This window comes from Choloepus didactylus, chromosome 1 (assembly GCF_015220235.1).
Source record: "Choloepus didactylus isolate mChoDid1 chromosome 1, mChoDid1.pri, whole genome shotgun sequence".
Classification (NCBI taxonomy): domain Eukaryota; kingdom Metazoa; phylum Chordata; class Mammalia; order Pilosa; family Megalonychidae; genus Choloepus; species Choloepus didactylus.
Genome location: NC_051307.1, coordinates 192,381,617 through 192,404,302, shown reverse-complemented (window position 1 = coordinate 192,404,302; position 22,686 = coordinate 192,381,617). Strand labels below are relative to the sequence as shown.

Below are 22,686 nucleotides of genomic sequence, written 5' to 3'. Positions count from 1 at the left end.
AACTGTTAATACTGAAACACTACAGCAACATTTCACCTGTTCAGTTCCACTGGTACAATACTTCAAATCCTCTGCCTTATGAGCATATGAAGACAAGCTTTCTCAACCCAGCAGAAGAACCTATCTCAGTTTCAGAAAATGAAGGTGTTCCAACGATATAAAGCCCAGCGACCTCACCAGTCTTATCTTGCTTACACTACAGGGAATCTACAACAAATATAGACAAAGCAAGCATTTAGGAGTTGCCAGTATTGGAAAGGGACTTGTAGGAATGTGTTTTTCAAGATTTGAATGTTCATCTACATCACCCCCATCTGACATTAAAAGACCCAATAGAAGATGAGAATAAGCCAGTTGCCTCACCTCCTACTGTGGCAACACAGACCCTTCCACACAGCAGTTCTGGCTTTCTTGATTCTGCACTGGAATTAGATCACAGGATTGATTTCAAACTTCAGAGAAGGTCTTGTGGAGAGACATTATTGGTCAGCAGTCACCTCATATACAGCCTATTGGTCGTCCTTGGACGTTGCACTCTTTCTTTTAACCTTCATGTACAAATATGAGCACAATAATGATGCAAAACCCAATTTAGATCCAATCTGAACACTTGAAGGACAATAATGGCCCCCAAAATAATTTTTTTCTGGTTAAAATATGTGTGTCAAGACACAGAGATTTCAGGTTTAAGTACATTTTCATATGGTTAGGGAAAGAAATACCTGAATTTAAAAGCACTTTATTTTGTTTGAAAAACAAAACTTTTTTCATTCCTAAAGAAGTTATTTGCCTCTCTCCCACCTCCCACTAGGTCCCTAAGGAAACACAGACAAGATGAACCCAATTTTTAGCCACTTGGCTCAGCTTGCTCCAGGGAACATGTCCTGTAATGCCACACCAGGAACAACTTAAAAGTCCTGTCACTCCTGGATATATCCCACTCATTTCCTCACTCCTAATCTCATTCTTGTGTCTAGAGCACTTTGCATACCCCAGAGTACACATTCTAAAGGCTTCTTGGAATGGGCATGCTCAGCTACACCACCTTCCTCTCAAGGCGGCAGGGGGGGCTTGGAGAATGGGAGTCTGAGCACACACTCCAAAGGTGCCCCCAATCCATCCATTACCCTCTTACCTGGTTCATTCCTCATCTCCCTTCAGGCCTTGGCATGATATCTTATCACCTATATCTAACCAGTTCTTCTACTTATACATTCACAAAGAACCTCTGAAGGTTTTCCTTCAGAGAACCTTTCATAATTGAAGTTATAAAGCCATCTGTAATATTATTTGTTTCATATTTATCTTTCCCTCTATCCTGCATACAGAGAGGGGCTATAACTTTTCTTGACCTTCTACACTCACTACCTACCCCAATGTCTGGCACACAGTACACATCTGTTAAACATTACTTCCCCAGAACCCACAAGCATCTTAACCTGGTAATAAGCTGAGAATCTACCCATAATTTTCATTTAAAATGTGGCATTATTAGCAGAAAAAGTCTGTCCAGAACACACTAAATCACTTGGGGTCTGAATACTGCCAGGTGTGACTATGGGATTCCTGAAGACCCCACAGAGGCCTGCCCCTCTTCCTGCTGAAAGTTCACTGGCGCTGGCAAGCCAGCAAATCTACAAGGTCAGGCCAGTGCCCACAATGCCCCATCCAGACTCAGGAGGCACCATTTGGACATGGCAGTCTGAGATGCCTGTGGGATGACTGGAGACAAGCATTCAGAAGGCTCAGACTCCCATTCTGGCCTGAACTCAGGGGAGAGGTCTTGACTGGAGGCACAAATGGGGCAAAGCCTTACCTCTCCACCACTTTAGCTCATGAGGATGCTTGTCCTGACTCTCCATTCTCGAAGGCTTCCCAAAGTCATGGTGCTTCCAGCTATGAGTCCATATTTTCCCCATATGTGTGTCAATTATCACCATTTACCATCATGTGCCTTTAACAATTTATACAGCACTTTCAAGTATATCACTTATTTTAGTATTTATAACAATGTAGCAGAACAGATAGTGCAGGCAATGTTATTCCCCATTTACAGAGGAGGAAGTTATGCTAACAGGTTAAGTAATCTTTAGAAGTTTGGGGCTTGTGCTAAGGACCTGAACTTCACATTTTCAGACTCTAAAACCTACACTATCTCTGGAGGGAGGGGGGTAGGGATGCAGGGAGGAGAAGGAAAGAAGGAAAAGGAAAGGAAGGAAGGAAAGAGAGAGGGAGGGAGGAGAGAGAGAGAGAGAGAGGGAGAGAAGGAGGGGAGGGGAAGAGAGGGGAAGGAAGGGAAGAAGATAGAGGGGGAAGGGAGGAAGAAGCATGAAAAAGAAGAGAGAATTTGGGAAAGAGAATCCCGGCTCAACCCCTGGTTAACCGTGTTCTGTAAATGGTGCCCTCCCTGACAGGGACTGCACTGAAGAATCAGTAAGAATGGCGCAGAGTGCCCAGGGCAGTGCTGGTTCACACTGGCTGCTCACAGCTTCACACCTTTTCATTCTTTTTCTGTGAACTCATTTAAATGACCTAATTGTGCTGAATCCTTCAGTGCCCCACTCTCTCTCTTTACCTTACCATGTTATATTGTGAGGACATTTAATTCACATCTCAATCACCTATATATTTACTATACTTTATGTCAGCACTGATGAACAGATTGCTATAAACACCAGATAACCTCTTTGCGCAAGACCTCACAAACCTAACCAAAGTAGGTCAATAAAGAGCAGTTGGTAAGAAGGAAATAAAAATAATTTAATTTGAAAGAACTATAAAATAAAAATCTTTCATTCAAGTTTTAGATTCATTAAAGCAAATGTTAAAGAATTCAAAATACTTTAAGTACTTTCCATGATACAACTTTCCAGACTCTTCCATGTTCCCTACACCCAAGCAATATGGAAAAGCGAGGCAAATGTTTGACTATTTCAGTAGTTTTGAGGTAGTGTTGTTTCAATGTCTCCTTATCCTATAGTAAGTTTCTTTGCTGAAATCACACAGAGCGTAATCTCCTTTTGCCAGGCACCCACCAAGGCACATCAGCTAAGCCATTAGAAGAAAGACAACAGTGACTTTTTCTTCAGAGAAAAACTGTCCAATTCCCAGATCAAGAGCTGCTGTGGTCAGTGGTCACTCCTCTATGGACACGGCCAGTTTCAATCGGCATTCTTTAACCAGCACAAGCAGATGCCCACAACCATGCACTGGCACTGAACTGCAGTTGCGCTACTGACTGCTGTCCAGTGAGACCACACGACCTCACCAGAAAGGTGGTGCCCACCTTGTCGAACCCACTGCAGTGGATCAAACTGTAAAGCTGCTCTTCCGTGCAGACTGGCTCCTAACTGCAGTGGCACTAAGGCAAATCTCCATGATCAGAAGAGGGCACCCAACAAGGCTTTGGCTTACTCACATTTGAGTTTCCAGGAAGCATAGTGTGGTACTCAGATGGTCTTCATGATTCAAACAAACATTAAGACCAATGCTTCAAGCCACACAGGAGGCTGGCCACAAGGACTGACAGAGAATCTACATTTATTCCATTCCACAGATACTTAGGGCACACCTACTATATGCCAGACCCTGTGCCCAGAGCTTAGGGACAAAAAAACAGAATAAAACCAGGTCCCTGTCCTTGTGAAGCCATGGTCAACCAGAAGAAAGAAGCTGAACAATGCAGGAGAAGCAAACACCACCAAGCTGAGACCGATGTCAGTGTAAATTAGGGACCACATACTTCAGGTCTCAGTGTAGCCTGGTGACTGAACTCCTTTATGAGAGGATAAAAGACAGAAAAAGCCCAGAGAGTCCAGAGAAGCCCCCAAGAAGCTAAGAGAAAATGACACACCCACAGAAGCTGAGCGAGGAAGTCCCTGAAGCCAGAAGCTGAAGGCAATGAAACCCAGGAGAGAAGGACCAGCAGACACCGGCCATGTGCCTTCCCATGTGACAGAGGTGTCCCAGATGCTGGGAACTTTCTTCAGAGAAGGTATCATCCTGTTGGTGCCTTACTTTGGACATTTTCATGGCCTCAGAATTGTAAATGTCTAAGCTAATAAATTCCCATGGTAAAAGCCAATCCATTTCTGGTATATTGCATTCCAGCAGCTTTAGCAAACCAAAACAGATGCCTAAGAGAGAACTCACAGTTTAACTTTACCTGACTACCACTAACCTCACTCTTCTTTGTCTTCTCCAACTTATTTCTCTGCTTCTTCTCTTGCCTTTCTACACTTACTTCCCCACAGAATAGCCAGAGTGATCCTGTTAAAACTAATGTCAGATCATGTCACTCCAGGCTCTAGAACACTCAGTGGTGCCTCATTTCAGGAATACTTGCAGGCTTTACCACATATTTACTACCATATGCTTTGGGCTCAGGATATTTCTTGGACTTTATTTGAATATTAAGCCACCCCTTCTTTATTCCTTCCCATCTCCCCTCTAGGAACACAGAAGGCATATTTGGATCAGGAATATGGCATCTGCTGCACTCTGTGCCTTGATGGATTTTATCCAAGATAGCAGCGCCTCTCTCTCCCTCACTTCATTCAGGTCTCTGCTCAAATCTCAGCTCACCAGGGAAGCCTTCTCTTAGCAGCAGTTGTAAAAATTAGCATCTTTCCTAACACAGGTCCAGCTCTGTCCCCCTTTCCCTGCCTTTTCTTTTTTTTTTCCTTCACAGTTCTTATCACCACCTAATACATATATGTTTATTCGCTCATTTACTTTCTATCTCCTACCTATAGGGTAGCACGTTACAGAAATATAATATGTTCCACACACGTAATTTTAAATTTTCTAGTAGTCAAACTAAAAAAGTAAAAGCAGAGAAAATTAATTTTAATAATATTATTCCTTTTACATCATATATACAAAACATTAGCATTTCAACACACAATCAATATTGAATTTAACACTGAAATAGTTTACATTTTATGTACTAAGTTTTTGAAAACTGGCATGTTTTATCCCTTAACACCAATCTCAATTTTGGACGAGCCACTTTCAAGTGCTCAGTAGCCAATGTGGCTAGTGGCTGTGGTATTAGCCAGGGAGCTCTAGGACTTCTCGGAGCACAGACTTGTTATGCTCACTGTTATATACCCAACAGCTACAAGTGCCTGGTAGATGGCTTTTAAAGTCAATTAATTATTTAATTAACAGATTCCTTGACTTCTATCAAACAAGCACCTATTGAATACATACTATATGTGAAGAAAAAAAACAAAACATAGTGGAAATAAAGATGATTACAATAGGGTGCTTACAGTTTGGCAAAAGAGGTAATATTCTAAAGAAATGGAAAGTCTTTGGTGCCCTGAGAAGGAAAAGGAAAAGTGACTCATTTTTGGAGGCAGGAAAGATTTGCCAGTTTTAAGCAAAGTGGGAAAGGGAGGAGTAGAGCTGAGACGTGGCATACTCCTGATATCAGCAGCCTATTTGAGGGGTGGTGCATGTAGTGGAGGCGGGACGACCAGAAAGAACATTACTGTCATGACAAGGATGCACAAACAGTGAAAGCAGGACCAGGACAGCGGTGGGAAGGGTTGCTGAAGAGGCAGAATCAGCAAAGCTTTGCACTTCCCTAGATGTGAAGACAAGGCAAGGAAGGTGTTATAAAGACTGAGGTTTCAAGCCTAGTGTCCAGGAGGAAGATGGCGCCACGAATAAGCCTTTGGAATCCTGAGAAACAAGTTTACAGACAAGGGGAGTTACCAGTAAGCTACCATCAGGTGCCAAGACACCAGGCCCAACACATGGCCTCATTTCTAGCACTCTGACTTCTTCCAAATGTAGGTATTTCTGTGTGACTGAGCTGCAACAGTATCTCCAAGAGGGACCCACAGAGGAAATATCAACCACAGGGGGGTCAAGAGACTCTCTCCCTGAGCCTCAGTTTCCTCCTCCGTAAAAGGAAGGTGGTGATGCTGGGCCAGGTGGTCCTTCCTAGCCTGATGGTTAATTTCCTTGTATTAGGACTTCACAGCCCTTTTCCTGTAGTAGGGTAGCTTACATTTTTAACAGAAGATTCTACATATCAGAGGCTACTTCTAACATTTGTTCACATAAAGTTTGGGTATTCTTCATTAGCACCTGCTGATAGGAAAACTAAAGCCAGGAGCACCACCTCCACCCCAAACTCCACCCATCCTACAGCTAGTAACAACTTACAGGGTGAGCAGCCCCAACGAAACCTTGACTGAGAGTGTGAACAGTCACATTTCCAGCATGGCCCTTTCCACAAAAGCCTGGGCATTCATCTCATCATCCTAAGTGTGTGTTATATATCCTAAATATGCTCATACTCAGGACCAGCAGCAGGGAACACTGAGTAAAGCTGTTTCCCTTGTGCACATATGGTTCACTAGAGCCAGTCAGGCAATAGAAGCATCTCACCTGAGTCGTTCTTCTTCTTTTTTGCGCAGATTGAAGTCTCGCTGAACCACCTGGAGGACATGCTCTGTTTCATCATCGGTCAAACCAGACAGGTCCAGCTTCCTCCCCATGATTTAATACCAAAGACAGTACAAACACCTGGGAAATCAAAAGACAAACCACAAATTGAGTGCAAGATAAAAGCTCAGTATGGACAAAATCAATCTATTTTGTTATTAAAACAGAATTAAATATATGTTTATGTTTATATGTAAAGTGTTTATCTAATATAGTATCTTTCTCTACTCTCATACCCAGAAAATATTTACAGGCAACTTCAGCAATGTTCCAGAGAAAAAGAGAAGATAACTGATCATCTGACAATTTCATTCATCCCAAATCTTAGAGTAACAACAAATAAATTATATTTTTCAACAAAATGTACCATACAGGAAACCTAGTATGAATTTTCACAAAGCATCAAAAGGCAGTATCCAAATATTCTAAATTTCTGTGATTTGAAGTTTTAAATTCTAAGTACAATATATAATTGCAAAACAAATTATAATACTTCTTTAAAAAAGCAATATCCTATACTCATCACACTATATCCCTTAAAATAATCACATGACTATGAAATATAAACTAGAAATCAAGAAACTCTCTTCCATAAAGTGAAAAAAAAGAGTGAAAAAGCCATTTTTTAGCAGTAGAAAAGATGTTCTTTCAGAGAAACACCTCCCAGCAGTGCACATCTAAAAATTATGGGAAACTGTATTTTTAAAAATAATTTTTAATGAACTGTTAGGCCTAGGGTTCAAACCAAACAATGTCAGAAAGTTTCCCAGAACTGAAAGGCATCTTAAATATGGATGCAGAAATCCTCAGCAATATATTAGTGAACACAATCCATCATTACATAAAAAGAATTACATACTGTGACCAAGTGGGATTTATCTGAGTGATGCAAAGTTGGCTCAACATTCCAAAATCAATCAGTGGGGGCAAGATGGCAGACTGGTGAGCTGTATGTTTTAGTTACTCCTCCAGGAAAGTAGGTAAAAAGCCAGGAACTGCATGGACTGGACACCACAGAGCAATCTGTCTTTGGGCATACTTCATACAACACTCATGAAAACGTGGAACTGCTGAGATCAGCGAAATCTGTAAGTTTTTGCGGCCAGGGGACCCGCACCCCTCCCTGCCAGGCTCAGTCCCGGGGGAGGAGGGGCTGTCAGCTCCGGGAAGGAGAAGGGAGAATTGCAGTGGCAGCTCTTATCGGAAACTCATTCTACTGATTCAAACTCCAACCATAGATAGACTGAGACCAGACACCAGAGACTCTGAGAGCAGCCAGCCCAGCAGAGAGGAGACAGGCATAGAAAAAAAACAACACGAAAAACTCCAAAATAAAAGCAGAGGATTTTTGGAGTTCTGGTGAACACAGAAAGGGGAAGGGCGGAGATCAGGCCTTGAGGCGCATATGCAAATCCCGAAGCAAAGCTGATCTCTCTGCCCTGTGCACCTTTCCTTAATGGCCCTGGTTGCTTTGTCTATTAGCATTTCAATAACCCATTAGATCTCTGAGGAGGGCCGTTTTTTTTTTTTTTTTTTTTTTAAATCCTTTTTGCTTTTTCTAAAACAATTACTCTAAGAAGCTCAATACAGAAAGTTTCAAAGAATTGAAATTTGGGCACGTCAAGTCAAGAGCAGAACTAAGAGAGCTCTGAGACAAAAGGCAATAATCCAGTGGCTGAGAAAATTCACTAAACAACACAACTTCCCAAGAAAAGGGGGGTGTCCGCTCACAGCCACCATCCTGGTGGACAGGAAACACTCCTGCCCATCGCCAGCCCCATAGCCCAGAGCTGCCCCAGACAACCCAGTGTGACGGAAGTGCTTCAAATAACAGGCACACACCACAAAACTGGGCGTGGACATTAGCCTTCCCTGCAACCTCAGCTGAATGTCCCAGAGCTGGGAAGGGGGAGCAGTGTGAATTAACAGAGCCCCATTCAGCCATCATTTGAGCAGACTGGGAGCCTCCCAACACAGCCCAGCAGCCCAGAACTGCCCTGGGGGGACGGCACTCACCTGTGACATAGCACAGTCATCCCTCAACAGAGGACCCGGGGTGCACAGCCTGGAAGAGGGGCCCACTTGCAAGTCTCAGGAGCCATACGCCAATACCAAAGACTTGTGGGTCAGTGGCAGAGACAAACTGTGGCAGGAATGAACTGAAGGATTAGACTATTGCAGCAGCTTTAAAACTCTAGGATCATCAGGGAGATTTGATTGTTAGGGCCACCCCCCCTCCCCGACTGCCCAGAAACACGCCCCACATACAGGGCAGGCAACACCAACTACACACGCAAGCTTGGTACACCAATTGGGCCCCACAAGACTCACTCCCCCACTCACCAAAAAGGCGAAGCAGGGGAGATCTGGCTTGTGGAGAACAGGTGGCTCGTGGACGCCACCTGCTGGTTAGTTAAAGTGTACTCCACGAAGCTGTAGATCTGATAAATTAGAGATAAGGACTTCAACTGGTCTACAAACCCTAAAAGAACCCTATCAAGTTTAGCAAATGCCACGAGGCCAAAAACAACAGAAAATTATAAAGCATATGAAAAAAACAGACGATATGGATAACCCAAGCCCAAGCACCCAAATCAAAAGACCAGAAGAGACACAGCACCTAGAGCAGCTACTCAAAGAACTAAAGATGAACAATGAGACCATAGTACGGGATATGAAGGAAATCAAGAAGACCCTAGAAGAGCATAAAGAAGACATTGCAAGACTAAATAAAAAAATGGATGATCTTATGGAAATTAAAGAAACTGTTGACCAAATTAAAAAGATTCTGGACACTCATAGTACAAGACTAGAGGAAGTTGAACAACGAATCAGTGACCTGGAAGATGACAGAATGGAAAATGAAAGCATAAAAGAAAGAATGGGGAAAAAAATTGAAAAACTCGAAATGGACCTCAGGGATATGATAGATAATATGAAACGTCCGAATATAAGACTCATTGGTGTCCCAGAAGGGGAAGAAAAGGGTAAAGGTCTAGGAAGAGTATTCAAAGAAATTGTTGGGGAAAACTTCCCAAATCTTCTAAACAACATAAATACACAAATCATAAATGCTCAGCGAACTCCAAATAGAATAAATCCAAAAAAACCCACTCCGAGACATATACTGATCACACTGTCAAACATAGAAGAGAAGGAGCAAGTTCTGAAAGCAGCAAGAGAAAAGCAATTCACCACATACAAAGGAAACAGCATAAGACTAAGTAGTGACTACTCAGCAGCCACCATGGAGGCAAGAAGGCAGTGGCACGATATATTTAAAATTCTGAGTGAGAGGAATTTCCAGCCAAGAATACTTTATCCAGCAAAGCTCTCCTTCAAATTTGAGGGTGAGCTTAAATTTTTCACAGACAAAGAAATGCTGAGAGAATTTGCTAACAAGAGACCTGCCCTACTGGAGATACTAAAGGGAGCCCTACAGACAGAGAAACAAAGACAGGACAGAGAGACCTGGAGAAAGGTTCAGTACTAAAGAGATTCGGTATGGGTACAATAAAGGATATTAATAGAGAGAGGGAAAAATATGGCAAACATAATCCAAAGGATAAGATGGCCGATTCAAGAAATGCCTTCACGGTTTTAACGTTGAATGTAAATGGATTAAACTCCCCAATTAAAAGATATAGATTCGCAGAATGGATCAAAAAAAATGAACCATCAATATGTTGCATACAAGAGACTCATCTTAGACACAGGGACACAAAGAAACTGAAAGTGAAAGGATGGAAAAAAATATTTCATGCAAGCTACAGCCAAAAGAAAGCAGGTGTAGCAATATTAATCTCAGATAAAATAGACTTCAAATGCAGGGATGTTTTGAGAGACAAAGAAGGCCACTACATACTAATAAAAGGAGCAATTCAGCAAGAAGAAATAACAATCGTAAATGTCTATGCACCCAATCAAGGTGCCACAAAATACATGAGAGAAACACTGGCAAAACTAAAGGAAGCAATTGATGTTTCCACAATAATTGTGGGAGACTTCAACACATCACTCTCTCCTATAGATAGATCAACCAGACAGAAGACCAATAAGGAAATTGAAAACCTAAACAATCTGATAAATGAATTAGATATAACAGACATCTACAGGACATTACATCCCAAATCACCAGGATACCCATACTTTTCTAGTGCTCACGGAACTTTCTCCAGAATAGATCTTATGCTGGGACATAAAACAAGCCTCAATAAATTTAAAAAGATTGAAATTATTCAAAGCACATTCTCTGACCACAATGGAATACAATTAGAAGTCAATAACCATCCGAGACTTAGAAAATTCACAAATACCTGGAGGTTAAACAACACACTCCTAAACAATCAGTGGGTTAAAGAAGAAATAGCAAGAGAAATTGCTAAATATATAGAGACGAATGAAAATGAGAACACAACATACCAAAACCTATGGGATGCAGCAAAAGCAGTGCTAAGGGGGAAATTTATAGCACTAAACGCATATATTAAAAAGGAAGAAAGAGCCAAAATCAAAGAACTAATGGATCAACTGAAGAAGCTAGAAAATGAACAGCAAACCAATCCTAAACCAAGTACAAGAAAAGAAATAACAAGGATTAAAGCACAAATAAATGACATAGAGAACAAAAAAACAATAGAAAGGATAAATATCACCAAAAGTTGGTTCTTTGAGAAGATCAACAAGATTGACAAGCCCCTAGCTAGACTGACAAAATCAAAAAGAGAGAAGACCCATATAAACAAAATAATGAATGAAAAAGGTGACATAACTGCAGATCCTGAAGAAATTAAAAAAATTATAAGAGGATATTATGAACAACTGTATGGCAACAAACTGGATAATGTAGAAGAAATGGACAATTTCCTGGAAACATATGAACAACCTAGACTGACCAGAGAAGAAATAGAAGACCTCAACCAACCCATCACAAGCAAAGAGATCCAATCAGTCATCAAAAATCTTCCCACAAATAAATGCCCAGGGCCAGATGGCTTCACAGGGGAATTCTACCAAACTTTCCAGAAAGAACTGACACCAATCTTACTCAAACTCTTTCAAAACATTGAAAAAAATGGAACACTACCTAACTCATTTTATGAAGCTAACATCAATCTAATACCAAAACCAGGCAAAGATGCTACAAAAAAGGAAAACTACCGGCCAATCTCCCTAATGAATATAGATGCAAAAATCCTCAACAAAATACTTGCAAATCGAATCCAAAGACACATTAAAAAAATCATACACCATGACCAAGTGGGGTTCATTCCAGGCATGCAAGGATGGTTCAACATAAGAAAAACAATCAATGTATTACAACACATTAAAAACTCGAAAGGGAAAAATCAATTGATCATCTCAATAGATGCTGAAAAAGCATTTGACAAAATCCAACATCCCTTTTTGATAAAAACACTTCAAAAGGTAGGAATTGAAGGAAACTTCCTCAACATGATAAAGAGCATATATGAAAAACCCACAGCCAGCATAGTACTCAATGGTGAGAGACTGAAAGCCTTCCCTCTAAGATCAGGAACAAGACAAGGATGCCCGCTGTCACCACTGTTATTCAACATTGTGCTGGAAGTGCTAGCCAGGGCAGTCCGGCAAGACAAAGAAATAAAAGGCATCCAAATTGGAAAAGAAGAAGTAAAACTGTCATTGTTTGCAGATGATATGATCTTATATCTAGAAAACCCTGAGAAATCGACGATACACCTACTAGAGCTAATAAACAAATTTAGCAAAGTAGCGGGATACAAGATTAATGCACATAAGTCAGTAATGTTTCTATATGCTAGAAATGAACAAACTGAAGAGACACTCAAGAAAAAGATACCATTTTCAATAGCAACTAAAAAAATCAAGTACCTAGGAATAAACTTAACCAAAGATGTAAAAGACCTATACAAAGAAAACTACATAACTCTACTAAAAGAAATAGAAGGGGACCTTAAAAGATGGAAAAATATTCCATGTTCATGGATAGGAAGGCTAAATGTCATTAAGATGTCAATTCTACCCAAACTCATCTACAGATTCAATGCAATCCCAATCAAAATTCCAACAACCTACTTTGCAGACTTGGAAAAGCTAGTTATCAAATTTATTTGGAAAGGGAAGATGCCTCGAATTGCTAAAGACACTCTAAAAAAGAAAAACGATGTGGGAGGACTTACACTCCCTGACTTTGAAGCTTATTATAAAGCCACAGTTGCCAAAACAGCATGGTACTGGCACAAAGATAGACATATAGATCAATGGAATCGAACTGAGAATTCAGAGATAGACCCTCAGATCTATGGCCGACTGATCTTTGATAAGGCCCCCAAAGTCACCGAACTGAGCCATAATGGTCTTTTCAACAAATGGGGCTGGGAGAGTTGGATATCCATATCCAAAAGAATGAAAGAGGACCCCTACCTCACCCCCTACACAAAAATTAACTCAAAATGGACCAAAGATCTCAATATAAAAGAAAGTACCATAAAACTCCTAGAAGATAATGTAGGAAAACATCTTCAAGACCTTGTATTAGGAGGCCACTTCCTAGACTTTACACCCAAAGCACAAGCAACAAAAGAGAAAATAGATAAATGGGAACTCCTCAAGCTTAGAAGTTTCTGCACCTCAAAGGAATTTCTCAAAAAGGTAAAGAGGCAGCCAACTCAATGGGAAAAAATTTTTGGAAACCATGTATCTGACAAAAGACTGATATCTTGCATATACAAAGAAATCCTACAACTCAATGACAATAGTACAGACAGCCCAATTATAAAATGGGCAAAAGATATGAAAAGACAGTTCTCTGAAGAGGAAATACAAATGGCCAAGAAACACATGAAAAAATGTTCAGCTTCACTAGCTATTAGAGAGATGCAAATTAAGACCACAATGAGATACCATCTAACACCGGTTAGAATGGCTGCCATTAAACAAACAGGAAACTACAAATGCTGGAGGGGATGTGGAGAAATTGGAACTCTTATTCATTGTTGGTGGGACTGTATAATGGTTCAGCCACTCTGGAAGTCAGTCTGGCAGTTCCTTAGAAAACTAGATATAGAGCTACCATTCGATCCAGCGATTGCACTTCTCGGTATATACCCGGAAGATCGGAAAGCAGTGACACGAACAGATATCTGCACGCCAATGTTCATAGCAGCATTATTCACAATTGCCAAGAGATGGAAACAACCCAAATGTCCTTCAACAGATGAGTGGATAAATAAAATGTGGTATATACACACGATGGAATACTACGTGGCAGTAAGAAGGAACGATCTGGTGAAACATATGACAACATGGATGAACCTTGAAGACATAATGCTGAGTGAAATAAGCCAGGCACAAAAAGAGAAATATTATATGCTACCACTAATGTGAACTTTGAAAAATGTAAAACAAATGGTTTATAATGTAGAATGTAGGGGAACTAGCAGTAGAGAGCAATTAAGGAAGGGGGAACAATAATCCAAGAAGAACAGATAAGCTATTTAACGTTCTGGGGATGCCCAGAAATGACTATGGTCTGTTAATTTCTGATGGATGTAGTAGGAACAAGTTCACTGAAATGTTGCTATAGTATGTAACTTTCTTGGGGTAAAGTAGGAACATGTTGGAAGTTAAGCAGTTATCTTAGGTTAGTTGTCTTTTTCTTACTCCCTTGTTATGGTCTCTTTGAAATGTTCTTTTATTGTATGTTTGTTTTCTTTTTAACTTTTTTTTTCATACAGTTGATTTAAAAAAGAAGGGAAAGTTAAAAAAAAAAAAAAGAAAAAAGAAAAAAGACAAACAAGGAAAAAAAAAAAAAAAAGATGTAGTGCCCCCTTGAGGAGCCTGTGGAGAATGCAGGGGTATTCGCCTACCCCACCTCCATGGTTGCTAACATGACCACAGACATAGGGGACTGGTGGTTTGATGGGTTGAGCCCTCTACCATAAGTTTTACCCTTGGGAAGACGGTTGCTGCAAAGAGAGGCTAGGCCTCCCTGTATTTGTGCCTAAGAGTCTCCTCCTGAATGCCTCTTTGTTGCTCAGATGTGGCCCTCTCTCTCTGGCTAAGCCAACTTGAAAGGTGAAATCACTGCCCTCCCCCCTACGTGGGATCAGACACCCAGGGAAGTGAATCTCCCTGGCAACGTGGAATATGACTCCCGGGGAGGAATGTAGACCCGGCATCGTGGGATGGAGAACATCTTCTTGACCAAAAGGGGGATGTGAAAGGAAATGAAATAAGCTTCAGTGGCAGAGAGATTCCAAAACGAGCCGAGAGATCACTCTGGTGGGCACTCTTACGCACACTTTAGACAACCTTTTTTAGGTTCTAAAGAATTGGGGTAGCTGGTGGTGGATACCTGAAACTATTAAACTACAACCCAGAACCCATGAATCTCGAAGACAGTTGTATAAAAATGTAGCTTATGAGGGGTGACAGTGGGATTGGGAATGCCATAAGGACCAACTCCACTTTGTCTAGTTTATGGATGGATGTGTAGAAAAGTAGGGGAAGCAAACAAACAGACAAAGGTACCCAGTGTTCTTTTCTACTTCAATTGCTCTTTTTCACTCTAATTATTATTCTTGTTATTTTTGTGTGTGTGCTAATGAAGGTGTCAGGGATTGATTTAGGTAATGAATGTACAACTATGTAATGGTACTGTAAACAATCGAAAGTACAATTTGTTTTGTATGACTGCGTGGTATGTGAATATATCTCAATAAAATGATGATTAAAAAAAAAAATCAATCAGTGTAATTCACCACATTAACAGAATAAAGAGATAAATCATATAATCCCTTCAATAGATGCAGAGAAATCATCTGACAAAATTCAATACCCATTCATAATAGAAACAGTCTGCAAACTAAGAAAAGAAGGCAACTTCCTATTCATATAAAGGGTATTTACAAAAAATAAAAAAACAAAAACTGTAACTAACACCATACTTGCTAAGAGACTGAATGCTTTCCCTTAAATCAGGAAAAGGCAAGGATGGCCACTCTCACTCCCTCTGGTCAATACTGAAGGTCCTTATTATAAAGCGACTTTAACCAAGACAGAGTGGTACTGTCATAAAGGCAGGCATACAGAACAATGAAATACAGAGTGCAGAAAAAGGTCCCACATACCAATTAGCTCTACAAAGACGCCCACGTAGATGAGTGGAGAAAGGGTAATAGTTTCAACAAATGATGCTGGAACACCAGGATATCCACCTAGAAAAACAAAATGATCATGGACCCCTACATCAAGTCATACTCAAAAAATTATTTCAAAATTGATCATAAACAGAAAATCTGAAGCTATGAAACTTCTAGAAGAAAACAGAAGAGAAAATCTTAAACTTTGGGTAAGTAAAGATTTCTTAGCTAGGACACAAAAAGAACTAATCAGAAAGAAAAACTTAATGAATTTAACTTCATCAGAAGTAAAACCTTCTGCTCATCAAAAGATACCATTAAAAAATTAAAAGGCAAGCCTATTTGCAATAAATGAATCTAACAAAGAACTTGTATCCCGAATACAAAAAGAACTCTGCCAACAATAGGAAGTCAATTAAAAGTGGGCAAAAGACTTGAACAGCTACTTTACAAAAGAAGATATGCAAGAAGTCAAGAAGCACATGAAAAGATATTCAACATAGAGTAAAGCCAAATTAATCAGATAAAAGGAATAAAAACCACAGAGGGTAGGAGTGGGGAAAGGGGACAGCTGGTTTTTATAACCTATAAAACAACTCTGCATGTAGAACTGTGAGAAAAATTAGAACAAAAAAGGTGGAAAATATTATGAAAAACCTTGTGCTAACAGATTTGAAAGTTTGAAGGAAAAGGACAAATTCCTAGAAAAAAACATAATTTAGTAACACCAATTTGAGAAGAACTAGAATATCAAAATAGCCTTGTAACCATTAAATAACAAACATCTCCCTCCCCAAAAAAATCAGAATCAAATGGTTTTACCAAAACAAATTCAACCACATTTTTAAGAAAACAAAACATTGCATAAAAAAATTCCTCAACTCATTTTGTGAAGCTCATTTAACCTTAATATCAAAAAAAACAGGAATAAAATGAAATAACAAATAAAAGGCCAATTTTATTCAAATCTGTTTTTTAAAGAGTTGTAAACAAAATATTGGCAAATCAAACATATCAATGAATATAAAAGATAGTATATCACAGCCATTGATTACTGTAATGAGCTTATTCTAATAATACAAAGTTGATTCAACATGAAATACTGATTTTTCCAATTCACTTCATTACCTGATTAAACAAGGAAGGTATATGATTACGTAAATTGGTGCCGGAAATGAAGTTTATGATGAAAACACTTACCAAACTACAAATAGAAAGGAACTCCCTTAATATGATGGAAAATGTCTATCACACTTAACAGGGAAAATCAAGGCACTGGCAGGACCATACTTTCCCCCCAAGTCTATACAGTTATCTCTTCCACATCGCGACTTAGTGGTTTCGGTACCTCGTGGTTCAGCATAAGAAATTAAACGGGAATTTTGGGGGAGTTTTGTGGAAGTCACAAAATGCAGATGAAACGCAAAGGCCAGCAGAGATGTACCACAGGCTGATGATGAGTAGCAGTAGAAAATGTCAAAGGTTATTTTTTTTAATGTCTTTTGTTATACATGCAGCATGTTCAGTATTATTCTCCTCAAATTTTTCATTTTTTAAAAAATTTCGTATTATTTAATTTCTAAAAATCTCTCTTTTGTACAGTATTTTTACTTAACATTGACCTACATATAGTCTATCACCAAATACTTAACCAAATTTTAGAATAAGGTACTGTAAACACCCCATAAGAGAGAAAGAAAAAATTCAAACTTCTCCGATGCAAAGGGAGGGCCAAAGAATTTTATGTGGATTTTCCAGATTGCCAGGGCGCCATGATGCAGAAGAGATACCTAAAGTTCTGGCGCTGGCTCGCTGCAGTCCTCGGGCTTCTTGCCTTGCATCCCTGCCTTCCATCACATGGGCACCTCTCTCCAGCGTCTGGCGCTTCCGGTTTCGGCGACTTCTGGATTCTGGCTCCTCCCTGCGGCTCTCTCTCACTCCTGGCTTCCGGTTTTTCCCCTTTGTAAAACCTCCAGTAATACGGATTAAAACCCACCCTGACTCAGTTCGCCACACCTTAACTAAAAATAACATCTCCAAAGGTCCTATTTACAAATGGTTTCACACCAACAAGAATATGGATAAAGATTAAGAGCATATTTTTGTTGTGGTTCATAATTCAATCTACCACAATAATGTAATCTATCACATCATAATTATTACATCATAATTTGAAACACTGTTCAAGGACTATGCTAAGGATTCTAATAAAAAACTATAATGATAATGATGTGAGTTTGATCTACCATTATGGACTGAACATTTCTGATGTTCCAGAGGCTTCAGCTTTTCTCATACATATATGAATATATATATATATACACACACACATACACACACACACACACATATATATATATTACATTTAATATCCTTTTTCTCATACATATATGAATATATATATATATATATATACACATACACACACACACATATATATATATTACATTTAATATTTTTAACTCCCACAAAATCCTACAGGCAATCACAACCACTGCCATTTACTGATGAGAAAAAAAGTCCTCAGAAAAAAGTTACAAACTCTAAGAGGAATGACAAACCTAGGATTTGAATGTCTTGGTCTGATTCAGTCATTGTCCTTTACACCATGTAAATGCCTTCCTAAAAGATGCAGAAGGAAACTCTGGCCTTTGGTTTTATGATTTGAGGTCCAGAGTTCCCTGTGCCCTCTTTCCAGCATGTAACAGCTAAGAACAGGAAATCTCATTACTTGGTTGCTATTCAGACAAAGGTGGCCCGCCCTTTTAGTTTCCAAATAATGCCAACAACATAGAGAACAGAACAGTTTCAGTCCTTAAAAAGTCTTTTGTTAAATGGTTTAAAACCTCATGACTGTATAATGTGAGCTAATCTCAAGATTTAGCCAGAAAATCAGAACAGGAATTCCAACTATTAAAAAAGAATTTTTCACATGCCTTCCCAGCTAACAGAGGTTTTCAAGATGCCAATGGCCTTTCTCCAATGAAAGTACCCTATGGTTGATGCCTTACCTTGGACACTTGATGGTCTTAAGACTGTAACTGTGTAACCAAATAAACCCCCTTTACAAAAGCCCCCCAAAATTTTTTTTTCATTCCAGTAATATTACTTGTCAAAAAAAAAAAAAACACAACACTTTGGTCCACTTTGCCCAATGAGGCTGGGGGGTGGGGAGAAAACCTAGTGCAGATGGTCCACAGAGTAGTAAATTAGAAGCCCCATCCTCAGGATGCAAAGAGAAGTGGGAAAGCTTCATAAACTCCCATCTTCTAGTCTCTTGATGAGCAGGAAGAAACAGATTAGAAGGCACAATGAAAAATGCAGGCTGATTTCTTCCTTTAACACATGATTAAAGGTAATAATGGTACTTTGGGGTTTCCCAGGAGGTAACAAGTCTTTCCCCTTAATTTCACTAGCCTTGGTTTCCTAGAATTCTAAAGGAAATTCTAAGACATCCATTAGTGAAAGACAGAATCACATCAAATCTAAAAAGAATGATCAGGACTCAAGAGGGATAAATGGTTTCCTTAAAGAAATAAGTAAAGTAACTATAAATGGACAAGATACAGAAAAATTAGAAAAACTAACTGTGAAATGGTAAAAGCATCTTCCTTTTTCTACAATCAACACAATTTGATTCCTTGTACAAGAGAAATACAGAATCGTGGAGCTAGAGAAGCTCATAGTCCACGAGTCAGAAATCACTTTAGCTTGTCCCTCTCATTTAAAAAATGAGAAAGTTCAAGCCCAGAAGAGATATTGGAATCCCAAGGACACATAGCCAGTACAAGTGCTCCTGACTTCTAGACCAGACGTCCTGCCCCGTGATTTCTCTGGCTTATAACCAAGCAAGATAGCAACAGAAATTACATTTTAAAATTAATAATGAGAAGATTAATACAACTTCAACATTTCATTACATCACCATTTCCCAAGGTATGTTTCTCAGGTTACTGTTCCCACAAGCAGTGAGAAAAGGGGCTCTGTGTTGAAATAAATTTAAGAAATGCTTCCATATGCACTGCCCTCTTGGGGATGCAATTGCATATTAGTTTAACAAAGCTTCTCAGAAGCCTGACACTAAAGAACCAGTTTAATTTGGTTTAATCTCGCATTTTTTGAATGTACTTGTCTGCAGATACCTCCTTCTTTGATAATATCTACCTTTTCACATCCAAAGAAATGACTATCTAGGAAGCACTACACTGAGTCAATCCTATGATGACAAACTCCAGCAGCTATTCTAACATAATTACTGAATACTTTTAGCTGTGTTCTTGAATGTAATTATCAAAAGAAGCTACAGAGATGAGATGAGCTTTAGGAGAAGCTGATGACTTAAAAAGAACAGCAAATGGATACAACTTCAAAGGTGGAAGACCAAAAACAAAGGTAGAAATGTCTGAACTTTTACTGGCTAGAAGAACTAACAGAAGGAAGGACACAGGCATTTTTGCCAGAAACTAGTTAGCACAAACCTTGCAAATGTCAAGAACAGGGATTCCAAGGTTACCAAATATATATATAATGGGAGGTTCATCATCAATGGTGAATGTCTATGCAAACAATGTTCTGGGAAGGTACCTAGAAAAGAAAGGTCAAGGACAAAAACATACATGGGATCTTTGCAAACCCACTGTAAGGTTTTTTCAACAATGTGCCAAGACAGAAAGGTGAAAAGATTAAGTTAGACTATCCAAAGTTCCAAAAGCTATGAAGGTTAAATGTTGCTGGGGCATCCCTCTTTGACCATGGCTAGCTCCTGACTAGAACTGAAAAGAAACTTCTTATTCCTATAGAAGAATTTAAATATCAGGACTCGCCCATGTAAGGCACATGCTATCAGAGCCAAAAAAGAAAAGAACTTAACCTGGGAAGGAAATACACACACACACACACACACACACACACACACACACACACACACAAATGATCAAAGACAAGCTTTTACTCTGTTCTCTGGATTAAGTGGTGGTTGGGTATACGGCTCACTGACCTTCAACACTTTCAGGGCTGTTGTCCTTGCCTTGCACTGTCTCCTTCTCTGAGACTCACCCCTGACCGACACACAGGAGTGGGCCCAGCATAGGCATGGTTACATCCCCAGGGCACAGCTGACTAGACCAGGGGAATCACCTGATCCATGCTGGATGTCAGATTCAGCAGGAGTGTCTGAGCCTCAGTGGTCCACTGCACTCCTGCCTGAAAATGCCACTGCATTAGTTGGGGTTCTCTAGGGAAACAGAATCAATGAGAGATATCTATAAATATAAGATTTATAAAAGTGTCTCAGGCAACTGTGGGTAAGCATGAGTCCAAATTCCATAGGGCAGGCAGCAAACTGGCAACTCCAAAGAAGATGTTTGATGAACTCCTCAGGAAACGAACTGGCAACTTCAACGAACTCCTCAGGAAACGCTTCACTGGGCAGTTGAAGAAGAAGTGAAGGTCCTCTATCTCACTTAAAAGTCTTCAACTGATTGGATTAAATCCAGCTGACTACATTCTCTCATTGTGGAAGACACGCCCTTTGTTGACGTCATTAGTCACAGCTGCAGCCAATTGACTGATGATTTAATAAACCAGCCGGATGGTTTATTAACCAGCTACAAAGGTCCTCGCAGCATATATATAGTAACGGGACTGCCAGATCATATGGTAGTTCTATACTTAGCTTCCTGAGCAACCACCAAACTGTCATCCACAAAAGTTGTACTATTCTACATTCCCACCAGCAGTGAATAAGTGTTTCTATTTCTCCACATCCTCTCCAGCACTTGTAGTTCTCTGTTTTGTTTTGTTTTGTTTTGTTGATAATGGCCATTTTAGTAGGTGTGAAATGATACTGTGGTTTTGATTTGCATATCTCTAACAGCTAGTGATGTCAAGCATCTTTTCATGTGCTTTTTAGCCATTTGTATTTCCTCATTGGAAAAATGTCTATTCAAGTCTTTTTCCCAGTTTTAAAATGGATTGTTTGTCTTTTTATTATTAAGTTGTCAGATTTCTTTATATATTCTTGAAATTAAACCTTTACCAGCTCTGTGGTTTCCAAATATTTTTCTCCCATTGAGTAGGTCACCTTTTCACTTTCTTGACAAAGTCCACCGAAGCACAAAAATATTCAATTTTGAGGAGATCCCACTTATTTATTTTTAATTTCATTGCTTTTGCTTTGGGTGTAAGATCTGCAATACCACCACCAACACCTCTTTGGGTTTTGAGATGTTCTTGGAGAGCTGAGTATAAGAGTTTGTTTTGGTTCCTATCTCAGTCGATGTAATCAAACTTGGCCAAACACATGGAATTAAAACACAATTCAATCTTGAGTGAGTTATACGGCTTCATAAATAAAACCCAAAGACTCTTTTGAAGGTGGGTTTTCTGTTCTTCAAGTTTCTGTGAATTGTACTATTTACAGATGACCTCAGTTTGAACTGTATGACTTGATTTATTGACATATCCTGATTAGAAGGATTTATCTATAGTTGCCTTAACTACATTTAGATCTCCAATTATCCTTTGCTTATGCCCAGGATTTTGAACATTTTCCAGGTCTTGAGATATAAATATCCTTTGGTTCTTGGGAACATAAAAGGAACCTGAGTTGATTGATAGTAGTTTATTCATCAGTTAATGCTAATAAAGAGAAAGTATACATTAGACCTATTTCAGACCCTTGACATAAAATGAAAATTTTTAGTAATTGGTATTGTAACATTTCTTGTGTTATGGTCTCTGCAGGTATAAATTGATGTGAAATCAATTATAATTCAGTAAAGACCAGTTCGTAACATGGTAACATTACGTTTCTTCCACCCTCTAGTTATTGTGATCCTCTGTTGTAATGACAAGGCCATTTATTATTGTTAGTCTTATAACGATTATTGCTAGCCTTTATTATTTAAAACAACATTTATTATTTTTCATTAAGTAAGTTATAGGTGTTGATTGGGAGAAAATTGGAGAACATAAATAAGCAAAAATAATAAGTATTTAAAAATTACAAGAAATCTACCACCGAGATAACCACTCTGAATAGTTGGTGTATAATTCAATTTATTTCAATGTAAATACA

The 22,686-nt window shown here is 39.3% G+C and overlaps 1 protein-coding gene across 5 annotated transcripts in view; it reads right to left on the bottom strand.

The window, feature by feature from the left end:
* Positions 1-22,686, bottom strand: part of LOC119543028 (myosin VIIA and Rab interacting protein) — a 356,134-nt gene that overhangs the window by 282,343 nt on the left and 51,105 nt on the right. For 4 of the 5 annotated variants that reach the window (XM_037847638.1, XM_037847614.1, XM_037847648.1 and 1 more), the window contains exon 2: positions 6,406-6,543. In XM_037847638.1, the coding sequence (XP_037703566.1) occupies positions 6,406-6,515 (110 nt within the window). In that variant the 5' untranslated portion in view covers positions 6,516-6,543. Of the gene's footprint in view, positions 1-6,405; positions 6,544-15,596; positions 15,684-22,686 lie in introns of all 5 variants that reach the window. The other variant, XM_037847620.1, reaches the window with a different exon arrangement.